The sequence below is a fragment of the Nannospalax galili genome, unplaced genomic scaffold (assembly GCF_000622305.1).
Source record: "Nannospalax galili isolate Female #2095 unplaced genomic scaffold, S.galili_v1.0 scaffold383, whole genome shotgun sequence".
Lineage (NCBI taxonomy): Eukaryota > Metazoa > Chordata > Mammalia > Rodentia > Spalacidae > Nannospalax > Nannospalax galili.
The window spans coordinates 2,809,452-2,833,393 of NW_008351346.1; the positions used below are offsets into that span (position 1 = coordinate 2,809,452).

Here is a 23,942-nt window from a genome sequence, read left to right on the forward strand (position 1 = left end):
TGAGTTTTGTTTAGTCTCATGGTTTCCAAAGTTCAGGTCTATGAATGATTGGCCCAGTTTCTGACCTATTTGAAGCAACACATGATAACCAAACTGCTCATCTCGTGACCAGGAAACAGAGGAAGGGGTAGGGCTCCCACAGTCTCCTTCAAGGGAACCCTTCCTGATTATCTTTAACAAGTCCCTACCTCCTAAAGGTTCTAACCGCCTCCCAATTGCAACACTGTGGGGACCAAGCCTTTAGATTATGAACCTTTGAAAGACACTAAGGGTCCAAACTACCACATTTTCCTGGAACCTCTAAGAGCAGTTCTGCAACTCCTTGGTTTTGGTGAAGTGAGACCATCTGAATGTCTGACCTCCAGGCACTATATACATGAAGCTTTACAGAAAGCACAGAAACCAGTCCCAGACCAGGTTTGAACCTGCTCAATTTACTGACTTGTGTAGGATCAAGACTTCTGCAAATCTATTTCTACCCGAATTCGGGGATACTGATTTCCTTAGATCAGTTTCAGTGAGACATGAACAGGGATACAGCAATAGAAATCTGCCGGCCGGGTATTCAGATGCTCCTTTCCTCTGCTGTTGTTGCTGTAGAAAACTGTCCTCTCACCAGAACATCCTGTTTACTTTGCATAAGGATCCTAAGATCCTTATGCAGGAGGAGGGGAAGAATTCTGTAGCCTGGCTCAGTATCACCTGACCTCAGGACAAATAAACACCAGGAAAGGCTGACATAATCATCATTCCAGTGCTCTCAAACTGCCTTAACCAACCTAGGAAATGATGAGATCCAGATCCAGTAAAGACAACTGTTCCTTATCTCACTATTATTTAGCTATTCCTCAGAAAGGAGCCAAGCACAGGGCAGGCTTCACTGAAGAGGTCCAGGGTCACAGTGTCTGACAGTTCTTCAGGGTAGGCTATTAGCAAGGGCACAGATTCAAAAAAAGTTGTTTATAGAATCTCAACCTGCCCTTTGTATTTACAAGATCACCTCCCTCTGTTCAGTGCTTTCATCCTCTGTCCCATTGAGCCTTAAGATGTGATGAGATTCAAAACAAGACAGCAAAAGGCTAACAGTGTGAATTATTTTAATTTCACTATGCCACAGTTACATAAAAATAATTCATGTAATTCAAAAGCCTTCTCTTCTACTGTAAGAGAGCAGGCTGCAGTTCAAGGACCAGAGGTATGTCTTCTATGGAAATAATGGAATCAAAGCATTTACTAAGATAAACTTTGACCCAATCTGTTGCCCTCTCTATCCAGATTGTTAGCTTTCTCAATAAAATGACAAAAGAATACAGGGTTTGGGGTTTTTTCTTCAGAATTTTATTATTATTGTATGTATGATATGAGGATGGAGCATGCACCACCTTTATGTTGGTTCTCAGAATCAAACTCAGGTCATCAGGCTTGCATTACAAGTATCTTTACCCACTGAGCTATCTCACTGACCCAAAAGAATACTGCTTTAAAAATGTCAATGAATCACATACATGTTTTCCATAAGTAATTAGAATTTTTCTGTCTCGAACTAAAAGCTTTAAGAAATTTTCAAAACTTTTCAATGAACAAAAGGCATTTTTGATTCTGTCAGGAACCTTCAAAGGAACAAGTTCTTTAAAGTGAGCTAGGAAATTAACAATGTTAGTGGCTCAAATGCATAGAAGCACAATCCTGGCCTGCCTGTTCTCTGGTCAGTGTGCTGCTGGCGTTTAAAAGAAACCTGCTTGGAAGAACAGCACTGCTTCCTTGGTTAGTGTCTGAAAGGCACTTGCACATATTTTCAATTAGGAAGGTGACTCCAAGATGGAGGACAACCCTGACCATTCCCTCATCCCGAATGGCCCAAAGCCTGGATTTCAGACGCTACCCAGTCACCATCACAACAGTCCACTCATTCCACAGCCTGGCCACAGGTACAGGCTCCACCGCACGTTTTCAAAAAACAGATTCCACATTGCCCATCTCCACGCACACCGTCTTCAGCTGTGAATAATACTCAATCGTCACCCGGCCATTTTCTCTGCCAAATCCTGAAAGGAAAAGAAGATGGTGAGCTGTAACCTCGACTGTCTGAAGCCACACACGGATTCAAAGATAGGCACTGCTTATCCAGGTGGTAATCAGTCCTAAGTCTATGTACTTCTGTGGAGCAAGGGGCAGAAGTATAACCCACTGGTCTATGAAAAGAGGACAGGAAACTACACAGGTCTCATTTCTTATCAATCAATATGAATCCTAATCTCAGGTGTGTGCTATTCTAGGTGAGCATCTGAAAAACATGTTAAAGGCTGGAGCCTAGCATGCACGAAGTCCCAGGTTCAATCCCTGGCACCGAATAACCTGGGTGTTGTGTCACATGCCTGTAATCCCACCACTGGATGGACATGGAAGCAGAAGGTTCAGTTCAAGGTCATCCTCCTCACTATATAGAGAGCTCGAGGCCAGCCTGGGATACACTAAGACTATGTCTCGAAACAAACAAAGCATCACATGTTAAAAGTGCTAAAGCAGCCTCTATAAGAATCAACCTGACAACTCTAAAAAGTGGTGTTCATTTAAAATGCAACTCTATTTATCAAGCTTAGTAACCTCTGTGCATGTGGGAACAATCTCCTTCAGGTTCCTTGATTACTCAGAACCCCAGACACAGCCCAGTCCCTAATGAATAGCGTTACTGTTAAAGGGATAACATGCCGTGCTTGGCCTTTCTGTTGTAAGCAAGCAAGAAAGGACCAGAAATCTTGTTTTCAAGTCCTCCAAGCTCACAGCTGGCTAAGATACCAGGCCAGGCAATCTGTATATCTCACCATCTTTCTTTTTCATCCCACATTGGCAGACCTGGCTCCAAGAGGATGAAAACTGGTCTCTGGGCCCTCAACGCTCAAGCCCTGTACTGAAAGCTATTAATAAAATGTACCTTGATTCCCTCTTGCATCTACCCATGTGTATATCTCCTCTGTGTCCCCCACTGGAATGAAGACAGCTAGTGGAATGTTGTTAGAGAATACCAGGATAATGCTAAGTACCAAACAGGACTGTCAACAACCACTATCACATCAGTATTTGTCAAGAGTTTATATATTCACCAACATGAAGGTGGCTGTAAATATTGTCCGAAGACCAGGGGCTGGACTCTCAGAATTGTGTTCAAATCAATTTTCAGTTTAAAAGTATGTAGAATTAATGAATATTTGGAAGTACCAAACTCCAAAGAAAGAACTTCAAAGTAATGGTTATATTTTTGCTGTCTCAACCCCTGACATACTAGACTTACACATATCTCACTATGGTGACACATGTCTGACTGAAATGAGAGAGCAGTGGCTTAGGGAGCCATCCAGAACAGAAATGATGACTAGAATTATGCTGAATGTTAAATTAAGAGGTTTTATGAATTTTGGCCAACAGAGACAACCAATCAATAGCAGCTTTCTTAGATATGGCTTTCAATACCTTGCCTAAGCTCTAATGATGGTCAGGTGTGTGTGGAGCCTCAGGAGGAGTGAGAGTGCTCCCAGCAATCACAAACTCTAAAGAAAAAGTAGTGCTACCCTCAAGATAAACCTTCTTGAGATGTGGATCAGCAGTTCACAAGCCATGCTACACACCAGAATGCCTGGTGTATAACCCACTGAAATGCCTGGCCTGAATTCCTAGAGACCAACCAGTGGGACTGGGACTCCATGGACTTTACCCAGGCGATGCTAATACACAGACAGGCTTAGGAACACTGGTGTATCAGTACTGGTTAGGATGGGATCCCTGGAAATTGGGTTTGTTTTCACATTTCCTGCCTCCTCACCTGACTTCTTATATCCACCAAAAGGCAACTCCACTGGGCTGACATTATAGTTGTTAATGTAGCAGGTTCCAGCCTGAAGCTCGGCTGCCACCCTGTGAGCCCGCTGGATATCCCTGCAAAGGAAAACATTAACAGTGGTTATTCATGGCTTCTCAAGCTACACTGTTAGAAGAAAGAGGCTGTTGGCTCTAAGAATCCTCAAGTCTTGCCAAATTTTTGTTTCTTCAAAATTTTTTTTTATTTTATGTGTATGTGTGCATTGCTTGCATCTGTAGGTAACTGCACCCGTGTTGTACAATGCCCACGGAAGTCAGAAGAGGCTGTCGGATCCCCTGGGACTAGAGTTACGGACAGTTGTTAGCTGCCATGTGGATGCTGGGATTCAAACCCGGGTCTTCTGCAAGAACAACCAGTGTTCTTAACCACTGAGCCATCTCTCCAGCCCCTTTCTTCAAAATATTTAAAACATTTTTATCATTCAGGCAAAATACACACAGATGGGATTTATAGTCTCATCTAATAGGAATCTATAAAAAATGCAGCAACAAGTGTGCCAAAGTAATTCAATGGGGAGAAAAAAATCTAAAGCAATGTGAGAACACGTATATACAGAGGGATAAAAATGGAGGCAGGGGAGGGGGTATTGAGACAGGGTGTCACTGTATAGCTTTTGCTGTCCTGGAACTCAGAGATCCGCCTGCCTCTCCTCCTGAGTGCTGGGATTAAAGGCCTGTACCACTATGCCCAGCTGGAGCATCTTCTTATACCCTACACAAATATCCACTCACTTGGAGCACAGACCCTCAAAAAGAGACCCTGGATTAGACAAAGCCTCCTTAAATATAATCCCAGAAGTAACAGACAAAAATGGGGGAAAAAGTCCACCAAAACATGAACCAAAACCACAGTGAAATACAAGTTCACACCAGGACAACTAAAATTGAAAGAACAGATGACTAGGAGGGCTGATGGAGATGTGGAGAAATTAAAAACTTTAAAAAAAAGTTATTGTAGTGGGAAGGGGACACATGAATGCCACAGTGCATGTGGAGGTCAAAAGAAAACTTGTAGGAATCTATGCCTGAAATTAGAAACTTTATATGCTGTGAGTGAGAGTTAAGTCATTCAAGCCATCTTTTGGGCAAACAGATAGCAGTTCCTCAAAAAGTTAAATGTAATGCCAAGCAGGGTGGCACACACCTTCAACCCCAGCACTTGGGAGGCAGAGACAAGTGGACCTCTGTGAGACTGAGGCCAGCCTGGTCTACATACCAAGTTCCATCTGGGGCTACAGGAAGACCCTGTTCTGCCCCCCCAAAAGAAAAAAAAGTTAAAAGTTATGACTCAGCAATTTCACTCCTAGGCATACACTCAATTAAAATGAAAGTATATGTTCACACCAAGCCTCAAAGAATGTGAGTGACATCATTCATAGCAAACAAACAAAGTAGAAACCAACAGGTGTCAATCAAAAGATAAAAATGAGCAAAAAACATGGTCTATCCATACAATGGAAAACAGGGTAAGAATAAAGAAGTGATACATGTCCCAACATGTTCGTTTTAAGGTTTGAACCTTAAAAATATGAATAACAGGCTCAACATAGTGGTGTTCACCTTTAATCCCAGCACATGGGAGACAGAGGCAGGCAGATCTTTCTGAGTTTGAGGCCAGCATGGTCTACACAGCAAGTTCAAAGACAGCTGGGGCTACAGGGAGAGCCTGTCTCAAAAAGAAAAAAACAGTCAGAAAAGGGCATGTTGTATGATGCATTTTCATATGATTGCATTTATACAAAATGTTCAGAACTGGCAAATACAATGGGACAGAAAACAGACCCATGGCTGTGGGCCTGGGGAGGACTGGAATGGGGAACAGTTTCTTCTTGAGATAATATTCTAAAACCACACTATGTAACAGTTTCAGAACACTGTGATCTTACTAGAAAACACTGAAATTAGTGAATTGTTTGATTTACCATAGTAAAAGTGTTTAAAAAGCAAAAAAGGAGCAACATACTGGGATTACTGTCCCTGTGGTTGGACTTTTGCCTGTAAGGACACAGCAAAGTAAAGCAAGAGCACTCAAAGGCCTGTAATCCCCACTACTTGGGAGGCTAAGGCACCAGGATCCAAAACTCAAGCTCTAGGCCAGTGAGATGGATCAGCAAGTAAAAGTTCTTGCTGCCAAGTCTGATGACCTGAGTTCCATCCTCAGGGCCCACATGGTGGTAGGAGAACCAACTCCAACAGGCTGTTCTCTGACCACAAGCTCACAATGGTATGTCTGGCCCTCCCATCCCCCCACTCCCAGCATACATATACACACAAAACAAATAAATGTGAATTGACCTGTCTGAGCTATATAGAACTAGGTCAAGGCCAGCCATGGCAACTTAAAGACCCTACGTCAACATAAAAAGCAAAAAAGAGGGCTGGGGATGCCGAAGCTATGGATCAGCATGTGCAAAGTCCTATGTTTAATCATCACTAGCACAAAAAAAAAAAGAAAGAAAGAAAGAAAAAAGGCAAGAGCACTATTAACTCACTCCATCTCCAACTCTGCAAAGCAGAGTCCCAGTCTTTTCTTCAGAGCTCAAAGGGAAGCAATTGCATGAGGATCAAGTGTCCTTCCATGGAAGGAAAACCTGGGCCTTCCTTCCTAAGTGTCTGACCACAAAGTCACACAATACTTGACCTTGGTATCGCCACGCAAACAGCACAATCCCCAGAGCCTTCTAGTCTACAGCCACACCATCCTGCATGTGTCTGATCTCAGAGCTGAGCAGTCAGGCCTGATTAGTGCTTAGATGAGAAGAACTCCTTTCCCACCGCCAACGACTAACCAGTTTGTAAAAGTCAAGAAATCTGTGGTCATATTCTATTTTCTTTTTCTTTTTTTTCTTGAGTCAGGGTCTTATTATGTAGCCCAGGCTGGTCTCAAACTCATAATCCTCCTGCCTCAGCCTTCCAAGTGCTGGAATTACAGGCATGTACTACGGCATCCAGCTTGTTTTCAAAGACGGTTACTCTAAAACCAATTCTTTTCTCTAATACAGCTGCTAAAATTTATGTACAAATGTGAGTCACAACAAAGTATTTAAAATTGGAACATCCAAAATATCCAACACACACACAAAGTCTGAGTCACAACACATCCCAATTAGGAACTACTACAATGCACTAAAATCTTGTATTTAAAGATTAAATTCCTTAATGTATTTTCAATAGTTATCTAATCCAATGCTTTACACAGATCCCAACCTTAAATATTTATACAATGAATGAACGAAAGCAGAATTTTTATGAACAAAGTTTAGTTTAGAGTTCAATCTGAACTCCATGGCAGGGTCCTCTGGCCATTCAGGGCAAACTACAAGGTGCTACTTTGGCATCTTCTGAATTAAGCTGAAGCAAACAGGTAAGGGGTGGCTCAGTCTGATCTTCAGCACCACAAAATAAACAAACAGAAGCAAACAGAACATAGTGATGGCTCCAAAGGGACAAACTCTAGGGAGGAACAACATCAACTCCATATCCAAGGAGATATAGTATCCCTTCCCAAGCCGCTGTGGGTGTGCTGATCCACGTACCTGGTAAAGACACCAGCTGCTAGTCCAAAAGTGGTATCGTTGGCCCGCTCCAGAACTTCGGCTTCAGTGTCAAATGATAAAATGGACATAACTGGCCCAAAGATCTCCTCTCTCACACAGGTCATATCATCTCTGCAATTAGCTGCCAACATTCGTAATAAAAACAATGGCAGTGAGCAGAGCATTATCTCATATACCCAAAAACATACTGCGTGCAGTAAACAGTGAGGCTCGTAGCTTTAAAAAAACCAATTCAACAGGCTATGCCACTGTGAATATAGGTTAGACCTTCCTTTTTGTGTGGCAATTCAATGATATGTATTAGTCAGCCTTTGTATAATTCTAAAGCTACCTTTCAGAATTCATAAAGAAATATCTAATGAAGGAAATATTTACTTATAAAGGTATGTGCAATACATTTATAACAGTGAAAGCAGGAAGCAACAAACAAAACACCCCAAACAGAGGAAATGACCACAAAAACTACATACATCCCAATAAGCTTTTAGGATGTTTCTAAAAGCAATGCTTTTGAAGAAAAACAGTAAGTAATGCTCACGGCAAAAGTCACTGAAAATGATGCAAAACTATATGTAATGTCACACAATTTTTTCAATGATTCTGTGGTATAATTATAAATAGAAATAATGTTGTGGGGCTGGAGAGATGGCATGGATTCTGTGGTATAATTAGAAATAATGTTGTGGGGTTGGAGAGATGGCTCAGCGGTTAACAACACGGACTGTTCTTGCAAAAGACCCAGGTTTGAATCCCAGCTAACATGGAAGCCAACAAGTGTCCGTAACTCCAGTCCCAGGGGATCTGGCAGCCTCTTCTGACCTCCACAGGCCTTGCACGACATGGGTGCACTTACCTACATGCAGGCAATACATGCTTACGCATAAAATAAAAATAAAATTTTTTTAAAAATTTAAAAATAAATGAAAATATATTTGCTAAAAAAAAAGTACCAAATGTCCTTCAAATAGCTAACTCCCTAAAATGCGTTTAATTCACACCTGACTTGTAATTATGCATATCTAGCGAAGCTCCAGTACTGAGTCCCAGGGATCTGTAAAGGGAGGTGCATTTAAATGTGCCCTACCCGAAGAGCAGCTTGCCTGAATTTTGGCAATCCCTTCAGAGTGAGAAATGTTGGTTACAAGGTAGTTTTACACATGTAAATAACATAGAGGATGAAAAAGTGTTTTGGAATCCTACTATAAACCCTGGCTTTTCATTAGCCAATGTCTAAAAATCAACAACTCACATATTTACAAAGATGACAATTCTAAAACCTCTTGAGAGGATGGCACATTGGTTACCTGCAAGTCTGGGTATATAAGGCACCTGTACTGTCTTCAACATAAACAATAGATTGTGTTTACAAATAGCTGTGTTCTAATTCTTTGAAAACTAGTAATTCACTTAAATTTTTTATTTAATCACTCAAAACGATTAATTAATCAACTCAGAAAATACTGTATCAGCTTACAAAGTTGGTAACATAATTGGGCTCTGTGGGCAATGAGTTCCACAGTGGGGATGTGGGTATAAAACAGAGCAGGTGACATGGAAGAACAGGAAGGTTCCTATTTAGCACACACTTCACTCCACAGACCTTGAACTAAGGACTAATTACTAAACTTTAATGTGCCTAAAGATGAATTGTGGGTTTATTACAATGCCTATCTCTAGGCCCCAGGTGCTAAGAGTGACACTCAGAGATCTGGGGGCAGGGACCAGGAATCTGCCTTCCTAGGTTTTCTAAGTGATACACATGCATTAGACCACATGCCAGCTTTCAGTGTCACTGGAATAGTTAGCTCCCTCTTCTCTGCCTTGCTTCAGTTTGCTTAAAACCTAATTATAAAATACACATTCTTGGCAGAAAGTCTATACTATTCAGAAATGTACAAAGCATAACAAAAATCACCTATAATCCCAGCACGCAGAGAAATCTACGAGTACCATATTATGACGCACTGTTCCTTCCTTTGCCTGTGCTTTATCTACTCTTTAACAGATTTGGGGTAATACCATAGATTTCACTTAACAACACATATTATAAGCTTTTCCGATTCATTACTCCTTTGCTACTATTAACTTACTCCATGGTAAGGATGTTAGGTTCACACCTTTTAAACATCAGTTGATATTTCTTTAAGTTAGACTTCATCAGGTCCCAAGAAAGATATCATTATCTACCCAGCCAGAGGCAAAATTAGCTTAGTTGGCCAATAGTAAGGATTATGCTACATGATTTAACCTATAGATAAACTGCTTACAGCCTACAAAACACTGTTTTCATAGGTGATCCTGACACACGCTGTGATGAGATTGATAAAACTGATGTTTAAAGCAGTGGGTCCCTGAGACAGGAGGGAAGCAAATGGCTTTGAGTGGGATGACCATGTATACTTGACTATCCAGAGTTTTAAGAATGAAACATGTACTAAATTTATTAAATTACATCAAACAAATTGGTTTTATTACATTGCTACTCTATAGTTCAAACGGAAAGCATTCCTTATGTTACCAAGGAATCATTACCATATTTTTAAATTTTTTATTGAATTTTTTGTGTATTTCATACAATCATCTTTATGTTGCATGGCCCTTTGGGACCCTCCCACAGCCCTTCACACACACTGGAGTTCATACCTTCTGTCATTTGTGTTAAGACCTATCATGTAAAGTTAGCATCCCCAGATGTCCCTCAGTCCAAGTTCAACCACTGGGATCTAGTCAGCCTATCTAGAATCCCTCCCTTTAAGAAGTCCAACTCTTCCTCACCCAGCAGTTATTAGCTGCCAATAATTCTTCAACTAAGATTGAGGCCTGCTGTTCATTTCCACAGCTCTGTGCTGGGTTTTTGTCTGCTTAAGTTTGCATGGGTCTTGTGCATGCTAACACCACTGATGTAGGTTTCTATGAGAAGAGTCCCAGGAACCTGTAGGACTATTTCCATATGGTCATGCACCTCCTCCCTGGCTCTTACAATCTTTCTGCCCCTTCTTCCACAATGGTCCCTGAGCCCTGGGTGGGTGAATTTTAATATAGGAGCCCTGTCCAAGGATCCATACTCTGAAGACTCTTATTCTCTACATTTTGGTCATTTGTGGCCTTTTGCATTCCTGGACCTCTGTTACATGAGGGAGCTTCATTGATGAGAGCTGAAAGATGCATTAATGTTCTCTTCATCCCTTGTTCTATGTTCCATGAGTCTTGGGTGTAGAGGTTATATCTTAGATGTGCCACTTAGGCTTGGGCAATTCACAGACAATCTCTGTGTGTGACCAGTTGTGGAACTCTGTAATTATCTCTCTTGAAAAAGAAGCTTCTTTGATGTGTGGTGACTGGGAAACTTGTCTATAAATTTAAAGATGCATATTTTGCACACAGAAATTACATTTGTCTAGGGATATGACAGCCTACTTGCGGATTGTTTCTCTTTTAATATATATTTTTTTGCTCCTTGTTTCCAGAACAGGTGTCTCGGGTAAACCAATACATATGGTTGCCCTAGAGGTGGGGCACCTAGGAGGCTTCAAAAGTAATGAAGTACTTCTACTTCTTAAACCTGGGTAGTGAAAACATGATATGCTAACCCTTGCTTTATCTATCTACATATTTCATAAATATTCATTTCTACCTATTTAATTCAAACCAGCTAGAAGCAAACAAGAATAATACATACTTAAAATGCAAGGTGTCATGTAATATCCTTCTTTTAATTTGGGATCCTTGGGTACATACAGATCTCCACCACACAGCACACTAGCACCCTGAGTGAAAACAGAAAGAAGGCATCTTCTATATTGAGCACACAACCCCATATGCATTCCTGAAAGGTAAAATGGAGCCCAAACAAATGCAGACAGCACTTCCCCTCCCTAAGCAGGACATCACTCAGGGACACTAACTGCCAAAGAATGTTAATTAAAAGAGGGCTCCAAGAAGGAACCATAATAATGCCCTGCCCAGCTTCCATTAATTTCTCACCTGCTCCTTTGCCAATTTAACAAACCCAAGGACTCGCTCCAGATGTGGGCGGTTGATGAGCGGACCCATCCTTGTATCTTCCAGGAGGGGGTCTCCAAGTTTTATCTTTTGGGTCTGCTTCACAACCTCTTTTGTAAATTTATCAATAATTTCCTTTTGCACAAATACTCTTGTGCCATTACAGCAAACCTAAAGGACACAAGATATAAATATGTAAGGGAAGAAAAGGAGAAAAATAGTAACTTTCAAAGAGTCATGACACATTTTTAAGGATATCTTCCTTTCTAAAACTTGTTCCCAGCCAGTTAATTCCAGCACTTGGGAGGCAGAGTCAGGCGGAGCTCTGTGAGCTCAAGCTCAGCCTGGTTTACATAATGAGTTCCAGGCCAGCTGGGGCTACAGGGAGACCCTGTCTCAAAAAGACAAAAAAATAAATAAAAAGATTATTAGTAGAGCCACATGACTCAGAACCTCTTCTATCCTGCATTATCAGCTGCTCAATCTGGCTGGGTATCTGAAGAGGGAGGAAGGAGTAGACCGAAAAGTAGGACTAGATTAAGAGCTGCAGTATTAAGCCTAAATTTAAAAACTGAGTATTTTAACCAGGGTTACTAAAATTACAAATAATCACTATTTAGTCCTTCCCACAGAAATAAACATGAATACTATTAAAATACCACACATACAATAGAATAGAAAACAAAGACTAGAAATACAAGATCCCTATGAAACTAAATTTGGTGATTTTCAGGATATATAACGTGAGAAAGGGGGCCTCTAACCTGTTACTTTTTATATAAGAAAGAAGAGGAAGTAAGAAATATCCAAGTATTTGATCATTTGTGCAAAAAGCACCACAGGAAAGGAAAAAAGCGGAAACAAATGGAACTGTCTATGAATGGGAGCTGGACGGGAATAGGGCAAAAGGAGGGAATGGAACAGGTTGGGATGCAGAGGCTGGCAGATCTCTGTGAGTTCAAGACCAACCTGGTCTACATAACAAGTTCCAGGCCAGTCAGGGTTACAGGGAGACCCTGTCTCAAAAAAAAAAAAGTAAAGAAACTGGTTTCTTTGTTTTATATGAGCATCATAACTATACTGAAAGCAGGGGAAGGGTGGAAGAAACTGACCCAAGTAACTTTTAAACATAGCACTTTGTCTATACCTATAGGCTAAAGCAAAAAGAACCATAAAATATCCTAAACATTTAACTAGAAGGTTTATTTTTCACAGTGGTATTCTAGGACCGAGAAATTCAATATATTGTGGATAATAAGGGTCAAATCTGTTACTGTCAGGGCAGGAGAGAAGGTTCAGTGGTTAGGAGTGCTGGCTGTTCTTGCTGACAACCCAGGTTCCATTCCCAGCACCCACGTGGCGGCTGATGACTGTCCAATTCCAGTCTGATGACTCCAATTCTAGGGGAATCCCACTCTTCTGGCTTCCTCAAGCATTGCACGACATGGGTGCACTCACATACATGTAGGCAAAACACTCATATACATAAAATAAAAATAAATCAAAAAACATCTGTTACAGCCAAAAAAGAAAATTAGAAACACAGAAAGGGAGAAGGCCAAACTAATTTGAAAGTACCTACATGAATTTGTACTTATCAATATAGATGCAGAAAAATGTGTGTGTATCTCTGTGTCTACATACATACACAAACATGCAATTCCTAGCCCTGGCCTGAGAGATCCGAGAAGCACAAACACCAGAGGATCAATGAAGAGCCTTGCACTAAGACCTTGGTTTCTTTTCCTTGGCAGTGCTGGGGATTAAACGCAAGAACTCATGAAAGCTAGGCAAGCACTCTACCACAGGGCTACATCCCCAGGCTAAGATCTTGGGTTCCAAATACCACTGAAACCATGCCCCCTAGGTAAACAGCTTATTCCAGAGTTCAGTCAGGGAAAGAGATGGGTCTAGAATACTTCAATGTGCCAGAAAATAAGGACGTACTTAAAGAAAGAGGAAAAGCCAGGCATGGTGACATATGCTTGTAATCTCAGCACTTGAGAGACTGAGGTAGGAAGATTGTGAATTTGAGGCCAGCCTGGGCTACACAGAGACCTTGTCTCAAAACGTCAACCTAATCACAACTCACAGTGTGACCAATGCCAATTATTTCAGTTTGTTCAGATCATTACACACTGTACATATGCATCAAATTATCGCACTGTGCCACATTAATATGCATGTTTTAAAGAAATAACAACGGGGGCTAGAGAGATGACTCAGCAGTTAAGAGCACTGGCTGCTCATGCAGAGGATCCAGGTTCATTTCCCAACACCCACATGGCACTAACAACTGTCCTAACTCCAGTTCCAGGGGATCCTACACCCTCTTCTAATCTCCACAGGCACTGCACAACACTGGTAAACTTAAAATACATGCAGGCAATACACTCATACACATAAAAATAATAAAATATTTTTTAAAAAAGAAATAAGCTGGGCGTGGTGGCGCATGCCTTTGATCCCTCAACTGGACTCTTCTGGTTTTATTTTTTATTTCTGTGGTCCTGGGGAGCACACCTGGGGCCTTACGCAGCGTAGACAAGAGTCCTTCTGCTCGACTACAGCCCCAGTCCCTTCAAACTGGATCTTGTCCCAGGAAAAGGAAAGCTGCTTTCTCTTACTAAAATGATGTTAGTCAAGCAAATGGTCAAATTTTTAATGAGCTACAGATTGAGTAACAGTAAAATCAATAAAATAACATTGACATAGTACTAAGTATGTTGTGCTTATGTAAAATAATATGCTTTTTGGCTACACTGAAGTATCAAATGGTTAGGGGCCTTATGTCTATAACTTGCTGTCAAATCCTTCGGGAAAACTTAACGGTCTACAAATGCATAGACAGATAAAGAGAATGGTAAAGTAAATATGTTAATTTCTTATCAGAGGAATTTGGTTCAAAGGTACACAGGAACTCCTTAGAGTATTTCTAGTTCTGGAAGTATTTCTAACTTTCTAGTTGCAGCACATGACGTTACACGGAGCCCCAGCCAGGAGGAGGGCATACCTGGCCTTGCGTGAGGAAGTTGGCCATCAGTGCCCCCTTCACAGCATTCTCCATATTACAATCTGAGAAGATGATGAGAGGAGATTTGCCCCCAAGTTCCAAGGTAACAGGTTTGATTCCTTTGGCTGACATCTCCATGATCTTATGGAAAAAAACAAGACATTTAGTATAAGTTAGTCTGCTTGCTAGGTCAACTGAGCCTGAACCATAAAGTCAAACTTGATCTGTATAAGGCCACAACCTGTTCTCATCTGGCCCTTCATCCACTTAAGATGCCTCTGCCAGGAGGCTGAAGAAAATTCAGAGACTGCACATGAAATGCTGCACTGGTAGTTCATTTAAAGCGCACTGGCAATTCACAGGACTCTCACAGCCAGGACTTCTTTTTGTGTTTTTGTTTAGGGCTGTCAGAACTCAGAATGCAAATTAAGGTCAAAATAATGAATGGGAAGGTTGGAGAGAGAGTTGTTCTTACAGAGGACCTGGGTTCGATTCCTAGCACTCACATGGAGGCTCACAACTGCCTGTAACCCAGTTCCAGGGGATCCAACACCTTGGCCTCTGTGGGCACCTGCATTCAGGAGCACATAGCTACACAGAAATGCATACACAACACACATAATTTAAAATAAAAATATTTTTTTAAAGTAATCAGAAATAACCTGAAAAAGCATCCTTTCTAATATACAAGGTAGTTAAGTCACCAAACAAGAGAAGCACCAGCCCAGGCTGGTTCCCTCAAACACATCATCTCACACAGGGGGGCAGGCCTTCTTCCCTACTTGGCCCAGTACAGACGTGTGCCCTCTTCCCCTTTACACTTCCACAGGAAACTTCAGACCAGTACAATTTTCTGCCCCATTCTCAATAGAAGTTGGAAAAGTCCAAAGAGAAGTCCCCAAAACATGCACTGGGCAGTACTGGCTTTGCCAGACCCAGCCATTTGTGTTAAGCAAAACTAGCTTCACACATACCTTCATGCCAGTGGGCACACTTCCAGTAAAGGAGACCTTGGCCACATCTTGATGCTGACACAGAAACTGGCCTGTGGCAGCCCCACCTTGCACCACATTGAAGAGCCCAGGAGGCATGCCAGCTTGGGTGTAGATCTCAGCCAGGAGCAAAGCAGACACAGGGGTAAAGGGAGAAGGCTTAAAGATCATGGCATTACCTGCAAAAACCAAGACACAAGTGATCCTCTTAGACAAGACCAAACAATTCTAGCTCCTGGTCTCCCAATTCTAGACCCAAACTATTACTAACAATAGACAGATCTCATTCTTCCACTGGGTCCCTCACATGTGTAGGCCGTTGCACATATATTGCTTAAAAGTTTCCAACTGCAGTGCAAAGTAGGGATAATCAGTCTCATTTTATAGAAGTTAAAACTGAAGATCAGGAACTTTCATTTCCTCTAATCCCAACATTAAGGAGGCTGAGGCAGAAGGATAACAACTTTGAAGTCAGCCTAAACTACACAGCAACACCTGATGTCAAAAATAAATAGATAAATGCAAAAATGGAAACTCAACACATGACCTGTATGCACAAGCTAAACCGTAAGCTCCTTGGAGAACAGGTAGAGCAGGAATGGACCCGCAGTCTCTAAGCTCTGACTGTCCCAGAGCCTTTCTGTCTGTAGTAAGGGGGAAAGGACAGCTCACAGGAGTCACTCATTCTTACCACAGGCCAAAGCTGGAGCTGACTTCCAACAGGCAATCTGGAAGGGATAGTTCCATGCTCCAATCCCCACACACACCCCAAGTGGTTCTCTTCTGGTGTAGCCAAAGGACCCTTCCGGAAGCTGGATGTGTTCACCTGGGGAAAAACATGAGTAAGGAATGATGATGCAGGTCTGTGCTCCCCACAATTTCACAGTGCAAATTCATCCTTGTTTATTTAATTCACTAAGAATCTTCTGAGCTCTGCTGAGTAAATCAAAATGAGGGGAGGACTCAGCAGCAGAGAAGTCTGAGGACCTAAAACCCCAGACAGCTGGCTCGCCCACCTAGGTCCTCCCAGCCTCTAGCATGAACTACTGTAAACATTTTTTTTTCTTTTCTTTTCCTTCTTGGAGACAGGTCTCCCTGTAGCCCCACCTAGCCTGGAACTTGCTAATTAGACCATGCTGGCCTTGATCTCACAGAGATCCACAAGGCCTTGCTTTTTTTCTTTTTTGAGACAGGGTTTCATTTACCTCAGGGTGGTCTCAAACTATGTAGTTGAGAGTGACTGACTTTAAATTCTGATCCTCTGACATTCACCTTGAATGCTAGGATTACAAGTGTGTACCCCATATTCCATATATGCAGTACTGGGAATTGAACCCAGGGCTCCCATCTGTACTAGGCAAGTACTCAACCAACTTAGATACATTCCTGGCCTTGCTGTGAACTTTATGAATTATCAGTGTTTTGCTAAATACCTAACACTGGTAAACATGACATGTGGACTCTTGCAACTACTTTTTTAAAAAACAGTTTGGCCTAGAGTTCAGATACAATGCTAGGTGCTTTTCATGCACTATCGCATTTAATCCTTAAAACAATGCAAGAAATTAGCTGTTATCATATCTGTCTTAGCTAAGACATGATAAAGTAACTCTCAGGCCACCCAAACAGGTACTAATGAACTCAAGGCTTTGACCCAGGCCTGTCTTATCTCCAAATTTTTCCCCTCATCCCCAAGCCCTGCTCTTCTGACCTCTTGTCAACTAGGGCCATGCTAGGCTTACCTGCCATGGATGCAGCCAGACCTGCATAATACTCCAGGCACTGCCAGCAAGTGTCAACGTCTAGTCGGGCCTCAAAGATGGACTTGCCATTGTTGATGGTCTCCACAGTCGCAATTTCATCTTTCCGCTCCTGTAGGTAAAAGACTGGACTTAATACATATGATGTCTCAACATATTTGATGCTTAAATAGAATACATCAGTCAATTTCTATGCACAGAAAAGGCTAACACTAAATGAAACCTAACAGAATGGTGTTGCTGCATTGGGAGATAAAAACCTGTTGCTAAAGAGCAGTTCTCACCTTCCTTTGAGGCAATTAGGTAACAAATACAAAGAGTACAACCTCATCAGTTAGAAAAAGAATATTTTAAGAATTGTTATATGCATGTGTATAAATAGCACATGTATCTGAGCTGATAACAGAGAATGGTCCTTTGAGAAATTATATAGAAAAAGGAAAATATATCAGAGATTTCACAGCAAAAAAGTACTATTATATATTACTTAGAACTAATAAAAAATTACGTCTTAATGACAAAGAGGTCAATTCATTTTTGTTTGGGGGGACTTTGGGGATGAGAGTTGAGACAGGGGCTTGCTACTATGTAGCCCAGGCTAACCTTGAACTCATGGTCTTCTAGCCTTCTAAGTGCTGGGACTATAGGTATGTGCCACCATGCCCAGCAGCAGCCAATTCTTAAAGAGGATGAAACAAACCAACCTGTTTATGCAGCAGAAAAAAAATAAAAGACAACTTAAAAGATAACTTAAAAACCATTATTGGCTTAAAATGATCACCTTCGGTGTATCAAATTAACAAATTTTTTTTTTTTGTCTTTTTGAGACAGGTTCTCCCTGTAGCCCCAGCTAGCCTGGAACTCGATATGTAGATCAGGCCTGCCTCTGCCTCCCAAGTACTGGGATTAAAGGCATGCACTACCACACCCAGTTTAAGAAATAAAACTTTAACAATAAGGAAGAATGCTTTGTCAGGAGAAAATCCTCCTTTAAGTGCATGGACATTTCTGCATAGTCCAGGCTTTCTGATCAAAAATCAGGCAGGCTGACTGAAGAGCAAAGGTTATGGGAGACAGAGACTCTCCCCTAGAGTGAGACCTTTGGAGCTATGTCCTTCCTGTTCCTAAAGACATTGGTTTATACTCCAAGAATGCCAGTGACCCTTCCCCCTTGTCCTAGAGACTTGCTTGATGAGCAACCAATCTCTACACTCGCCAGAAAAGCAAGTGCAGATGTGCCAGCAGCCTTTACACACTCCTCTCCTGTGGGAAGACCTACTGCATGCACAGGTCATACCTAGGTCTCACCCTGTAGGGAGCAAGGCTCCAAAACCACTGACATATTGCTCATATTATTGTTATAATAAACCTTATTCTCTAAGCTCAAAAGTTTCATATGTCCTATCAGAAGATATATCTGTGCACTGATATTTATGTATATAGATCTGTGTGAAAATAGGTATTTGCGTTACTCTCAGACCCATCACAGTTTCTCATATTTATGACCAAAACAAAACACACACACACACACACACACACACACACACACACAAAATAACCACAGCCTTGGTCCAGTGTGGTGGTGCACACCTTTAAATCCAGCGCTTGGGAGGCAGAGGCAGGCAGACCTTTGTGAGTTCGAGGCCAGCCTGGTCTACGTAGTGAGTTCCAGGACAGCTGGGGCTACAGGGAGACCCTGTCTCAAAAAGACAAAAATAAATAAATAACCACAGCCCCATACTCAAGAGATCTCCATGATTCAAATTTTGGTGTCTAATCCTCTGATTTTTCTAACTCTGAAATAAAGATCTAGTACTTTAAGGTATTAAGACTATTAAACATTTCAGGTCTGGAGAGATGGCTCAGCAGTTAAGAACACTAGCTGTTCTTGTATAAGACCTGGGTTCAGAGCCCAGCACCCACATGGCAGCTAACAACTGTCTGTAACTCCAGTTCCAGGGGATCCGACGGCCTCTTCTGTCCTCTGCAGGCATTGCAGGTCACAGGTGCAGTTACCTACATGCAGGCAATACACTCATATACATAAAATAAAAATAATAAGTAATTTAAAAAAGTATTAAATATTTCATTATCTTTTTTTTCATCATCTTTTTTAAAGAAAGATATTTATTAATCTGTAAAATCTTCCCAGGCAATTAAGGCAGAAAACAAATCTGGAAAAGATAGGCTATATATCAGAAAGAAAAGTAAAAAAAGAAACAAAGTACACAAGCATGTATTAAAAAGGAAATACGAGGCAACTAGAGAGACGCTTAGCAGTTAAAGAGCACATACTGCTCTTGAGTCTGGTTCCCAGCACCCACATAAGATGGCTCAAAAACACATGTAACTCCAGCTCCAGGGGGTTCTGACACCTCTGGTCTCCACAGACACCTGCACTCACATGCATGCATACACATGCACGTGCACACACACAAAATTATAAATAATAAAAATAAATCTTTTTTTTTTAATTAACATGCAAAGCTGGGGAAAGGGCTGAGTCAGTAAAGTGCCTGCCACGAAAGCATGAGGACTTGTGTTCAGGTCACTGGCACCCACATAAAGCCAGTTGGGACAGCACCAGTACTTATAACCCCAACACTTAAGGAGGCAGAGACAGATCCTTAGAACCCCTTGGCCAACCAGCCTAGCTGAATTGATGAGCTCCAGGTTCAGTGAGACACTCCGTCTCAAAAAATAGGGTAGAAGGCTAGGTGTGGTGGGGCACGCCTTTAATCCCAGCACTTCGGCAGAGGCAGGAGGATCTTTATGAGATTGAGGCCAGCCTGGCCTACATAGTTCCAGGCCAGTTAGGACTATAGGAAAACTACATCTGAAAACAACAACAACAACAAAAAAAAAAAAATCAGAAAAGAAAACCTGCCCAGGGAGATAGCTAAGAGGCAAGATCTTACAGAGTACTCAATGAAAGCTTGTTTTATATGTCAAGATGGGAAGGTGGGACTGCTTATCTGTGTTATAGAAACTTTGGAACATAATGTTGTATCAAAGTCTAGCTACACTAAAACACTCAGAGCAAGTAAGAGGTTTCTGGACAGGAATACATTAACACTCACCTTTATTATTCGGGCAGCCTCTAAAAGGACTTGGCAACGCTCCCTCCCACATTTTTTACTCCATATTTTGAAGGCAGCCTTTGCATTTTCAACAGCCAAACTTACTTCCTTTTCTCCCGAACATGTGAAAGTAGCTATAACTCGGCCTATAAAGAAGGGAAAAGTCAGTTTTCTCTCAAGTGGTTGCAATGCATTTGAACTGTCACATATCAGTATTCTCTTAGGGATTCCCTTCCCACTAAAAACTTTTTAATTTTATTTATATATGTGTGTGTGGGTATGTGCAGGTGACTGCAAGTATGTGAGGAGGCTAGAGGCTGGTCCCCTGGATCTGGAGGCAGTTGTAAATCGCCCCATGGTTGACAGGAACAGAACTCAGGTCCTCTGGAAGAGTAGCAAGTGCTCTTAACCAAGGACCCAAATCTCCACCCACCCCCACTTACTATTTTTAATCATGGTCTCATTTAGTTTTTAATCTGGTTTTTGTGATCAAGGATCCCTTTAGAGTCTGCTAAGGGTTGCAGATCCTTCTCCAGAATGGAAATAATCTGCAGTCCTAAACTCTCCATGAGCTAGGGTTAAGAATCTTTGCCCTTCTCTGTTTTAAAGTTTACTAACATTAGTCTTCTATGAATCATTTTGCAACACTCAATACTGTCTGTCTTAGTTTGTTTCTTCATTGCTGTGACAAAACACTCTGACCAGTACCAACTTGGGGAAGAAAGAGTTTATTTATCTTACATCTCCAGGGTCACGGTTCATCAGTGATCCCAAGGTAGGAACTCAGGGCAGGAACCTGGAGGCAGGAGCTGAAGCACAGGCCATGGAGGAATGCTGTTTACTGATCCTTTATTGGTGTTCTACGTGGGGTCTATCATACCACTTGATGAATAAGGATAATTAGCAGTAATATCAGAAATATATACACACATATGTGTATAATATATATATATATAAAATCCCTGAAAAAAAATTATTTTCCGAGTTAAAAAAAAATACAGTCTTTTCTTAATCTAACTTTCATTACCTATCCCTATTCTTGGGCAAAACACGAAAAGGTACGTTTTGCTAGGTCTTTATCTCAAGGATTATAACCCAAATTAACCCTACTAACAAAATTTCTTCAACGGCTTCTTTTCTCAAAGAATTCCTGAGATTTCACAAACCTGTAACTTCTATTACAAACTGGAATAGTCAGTTTGTAAAGGCAAGGACTGAAAATCACACACACTGCAGGCGATTAAAAGAAAAAGCAACTTTTCTGCTTTGGCACAATACAGGGAGGTGGGGCGGAGAAACGACTTCCCCTCGTGAAAAGAACAGTTCGCAGGAACTCCGGGCCACTTCCGGTTCTGTCGTTTAGCGTGCAGAATCAACGCTGAATTCTAAATTCTCTACGCCCTGGCAATCCAGTTTTATTGCTCCAGCTACACATGCTCCTCTGATTTACACAAAACGTTCACATTTTTCTTAACAAAATATTCCACAAAAGTCAGCAAAACAAACACAAAAACAAACCAAAAGGCCAATTAAAAAAACGCTTCCTCCTATTGCGGCATACATTAAGTACTTGGGAGGATTAATGAATAATGGAGATCTAACGTCAGTATGTTTATACTTAATAAGCCCATGCTGCACACTTCAAATTTACTGTGTATGGATCCTGAAAGTTCTCACTGCCAAACAGTAGAAATTATGCAAAAGTAACGGATAAGTTACTAGTCTGCCAATGGTAACCGGCCATTTCCCAAGTTACATTTTCTTGTCAACTGTCCTCTGCAAAGCTAAAGGGTGTTTTGTTTCCCTTTCCCAAGTCAATCGTTTATCATAAACTCAACCCAGGTGAGAGGCCAAGTGCGCCACTGTGATCAGAGAATCACCTGGTATTCTGCACGCGGCCTGCAGACGTTCCTGCAGACCCAGCTCTCAAAATTAAGGGACCCATCGCTTCGTCCGGGCGGACTCTGCGCTCCGCTCTGGCTGCAGCAGTCACTCCGGACCCCACCACACCATCCACGGTTTCCCCCTTTCCCACGAGCCCCTTCCTGCCCCTACGTAATCAGAAGCCGGGTCAGCGCCACTTTGTAGCCCACGCGGATGCTAACCAATCCAGCAATCCTTTGCAGAGAGCACGAGCTGGAGACCGAAGCCCACGGCGGCCGAGGGCCCGCCGCGTCCCGCCCCGCCCGCCCCTGTCCGGGTACCTGTAGCCGGCTCAAACGCCTTCTCAGTGCCGGAGGCGTCCACCGGCTCCACGCGGGCCCCGCCGCGGTAGTTGAGCGGCTGCTTCTCCACGAAGGTGCCAGTGCTCATGGCGGCTACCGCAGCAAGCCGGGGAGAACCGAGGAGAGGAGTCAGCGCAGCCCCAACCACCCGGAGGAGCATCTGTTACGCGCCCCGCGTGGACCTCCCTGGGACGGGCCCCGGGAGGGGCGGGACCACGGGAGGGCGGTCGGCGGGAGGTGTGGGCAGTGAGAAGGGCCCACTGGGAGGAGCGGAGCCACGGCAGGGAGCAGGGCCACCGAGGGCCCAGGTGAAGCTTGGACCCGCTAGAGCTAAGGGAGATTGAGGCGAGGCCGGGGCTTGAGAGCCCTCAGACGAGTATCCGGGACTAGCCAAGATGATGGAGCCAAGCCCCAGAGTCTCCAAGGCGCTGCAGGGAGGGCAATGAGATTTTCTTCTGCTGGGCCTACCAGGTCTTCACAGCCCTTGTTTCTTTTACCTACCAAAACACCAGCATATTATTAAGGGATGTGATTTTCAAATTTAATCAACTCTTCTGGTCAATTTCTGTATAATTGTTAACCCTTTCAATGCTGCTAAGATTCGTAGATTTGAGTCCTCAGATGGAAGCAGCAGTGTCCACTTCAGAACAACCAAGACCAAAGTCAGGATTACCTTTGTTATTGTTGTCTTTCAGAAACAGAATGGAAACATCTGGCTTTGGTGGTCAACTGTGGAGCTCAAATTAGTGGAGCAAGAATGGCCATTAACTTGTATAGAGACTAGCTCATCTTATGAGACAATCCTGTTTAAAATATTCTGCCCAACAGCCACATTTTGATTTGTTACATCACTTCTGATGTTTGTTTCAGAAATGTGGTCATGGCATCTGTTGGTCTAACTCAGACTATAAAGACAGCAAAACCTTCCCCCAGATACCTATCTGTCCCTCTTTCCTACCTGTGCTTTTATTGCTAATATTATATCTATATTTATATATAACATACATACACATATATGTGGAGAGAAAGATTTGGAGGTTGAAAGGCCCTTTATATTTTTATCAACTCATAATAACCCCATGAAAGAAAGGCACATACTGAACTAGGAGCCAGTCTGTGGCACTTTCACAGATGCCTCAGTGGAAATGCCACAAGGTCAATTTTAGCATCCAAGTTGTGAACAGGAAACTAACTCAGAAAAGTCACTAAGTTTTCATGTCGAGGAGCTGGATGGGGCCCAGCTTTGTGAAAGCTCACAGCAAATTTGCTCTTACTCTACCTAGTCCAAAAAGTTGCTATGAGCCGGGCATGGTGGCACACGCCTTTAATCCCAGCACTTGGGAGCCAGAAGCAGGTGGATCTCAGTTCAAGGCCACCCTGGTCTACACAGTGAGTTCCAGGACAGCTGGGGCTACAGAGAGACCGTGTCTCAGAAAGACA

The 23,942-nt window shown here is 42.3% G+C and overlaps 1 protein-coding gene across 1 annotated transcript; it reads right to left on the bottom strand.

Annotated features, from left to right (window-relative positions):
- Window positions 1-1,315: 1,315 nt before the first annotated feature.
- Window positions 1,316-22,708, bottom strand: Aldh9a1 (aldehyde dehydrogenase 9 family member A1). Its single transcript, XM_008848230.3, has 11 exons — window positions 22,482-22,708; window positions 20,278-20,423; window positions 17,180-17,309; window positions 16,129-16,263; window positions 15,420-15,616; window positions 14,446-14,586; window positions 11,415-11,603; window positions 11,110-11,197; window positions 7,410-7,551; window positions 3,818-3,930; window positions 1,316-2,045 (listed from the first exon to the last, which is right to left on the bottom strand). The coding sequence occupies exons 1-11, from the start codon at window positions 22,660-22,662 to the stop codon at window positions 1,951-1,953; spliced, it is 1,557 nt and encodes a 518-aa protein (XP_008846452.1). The 5' UTR covers window positions 22,663-22,708; the 3' UTR covers window positions 1,316-1,950.
- Window positions 22,709-23,942: the final 1,234 nt, after the last annotated feature.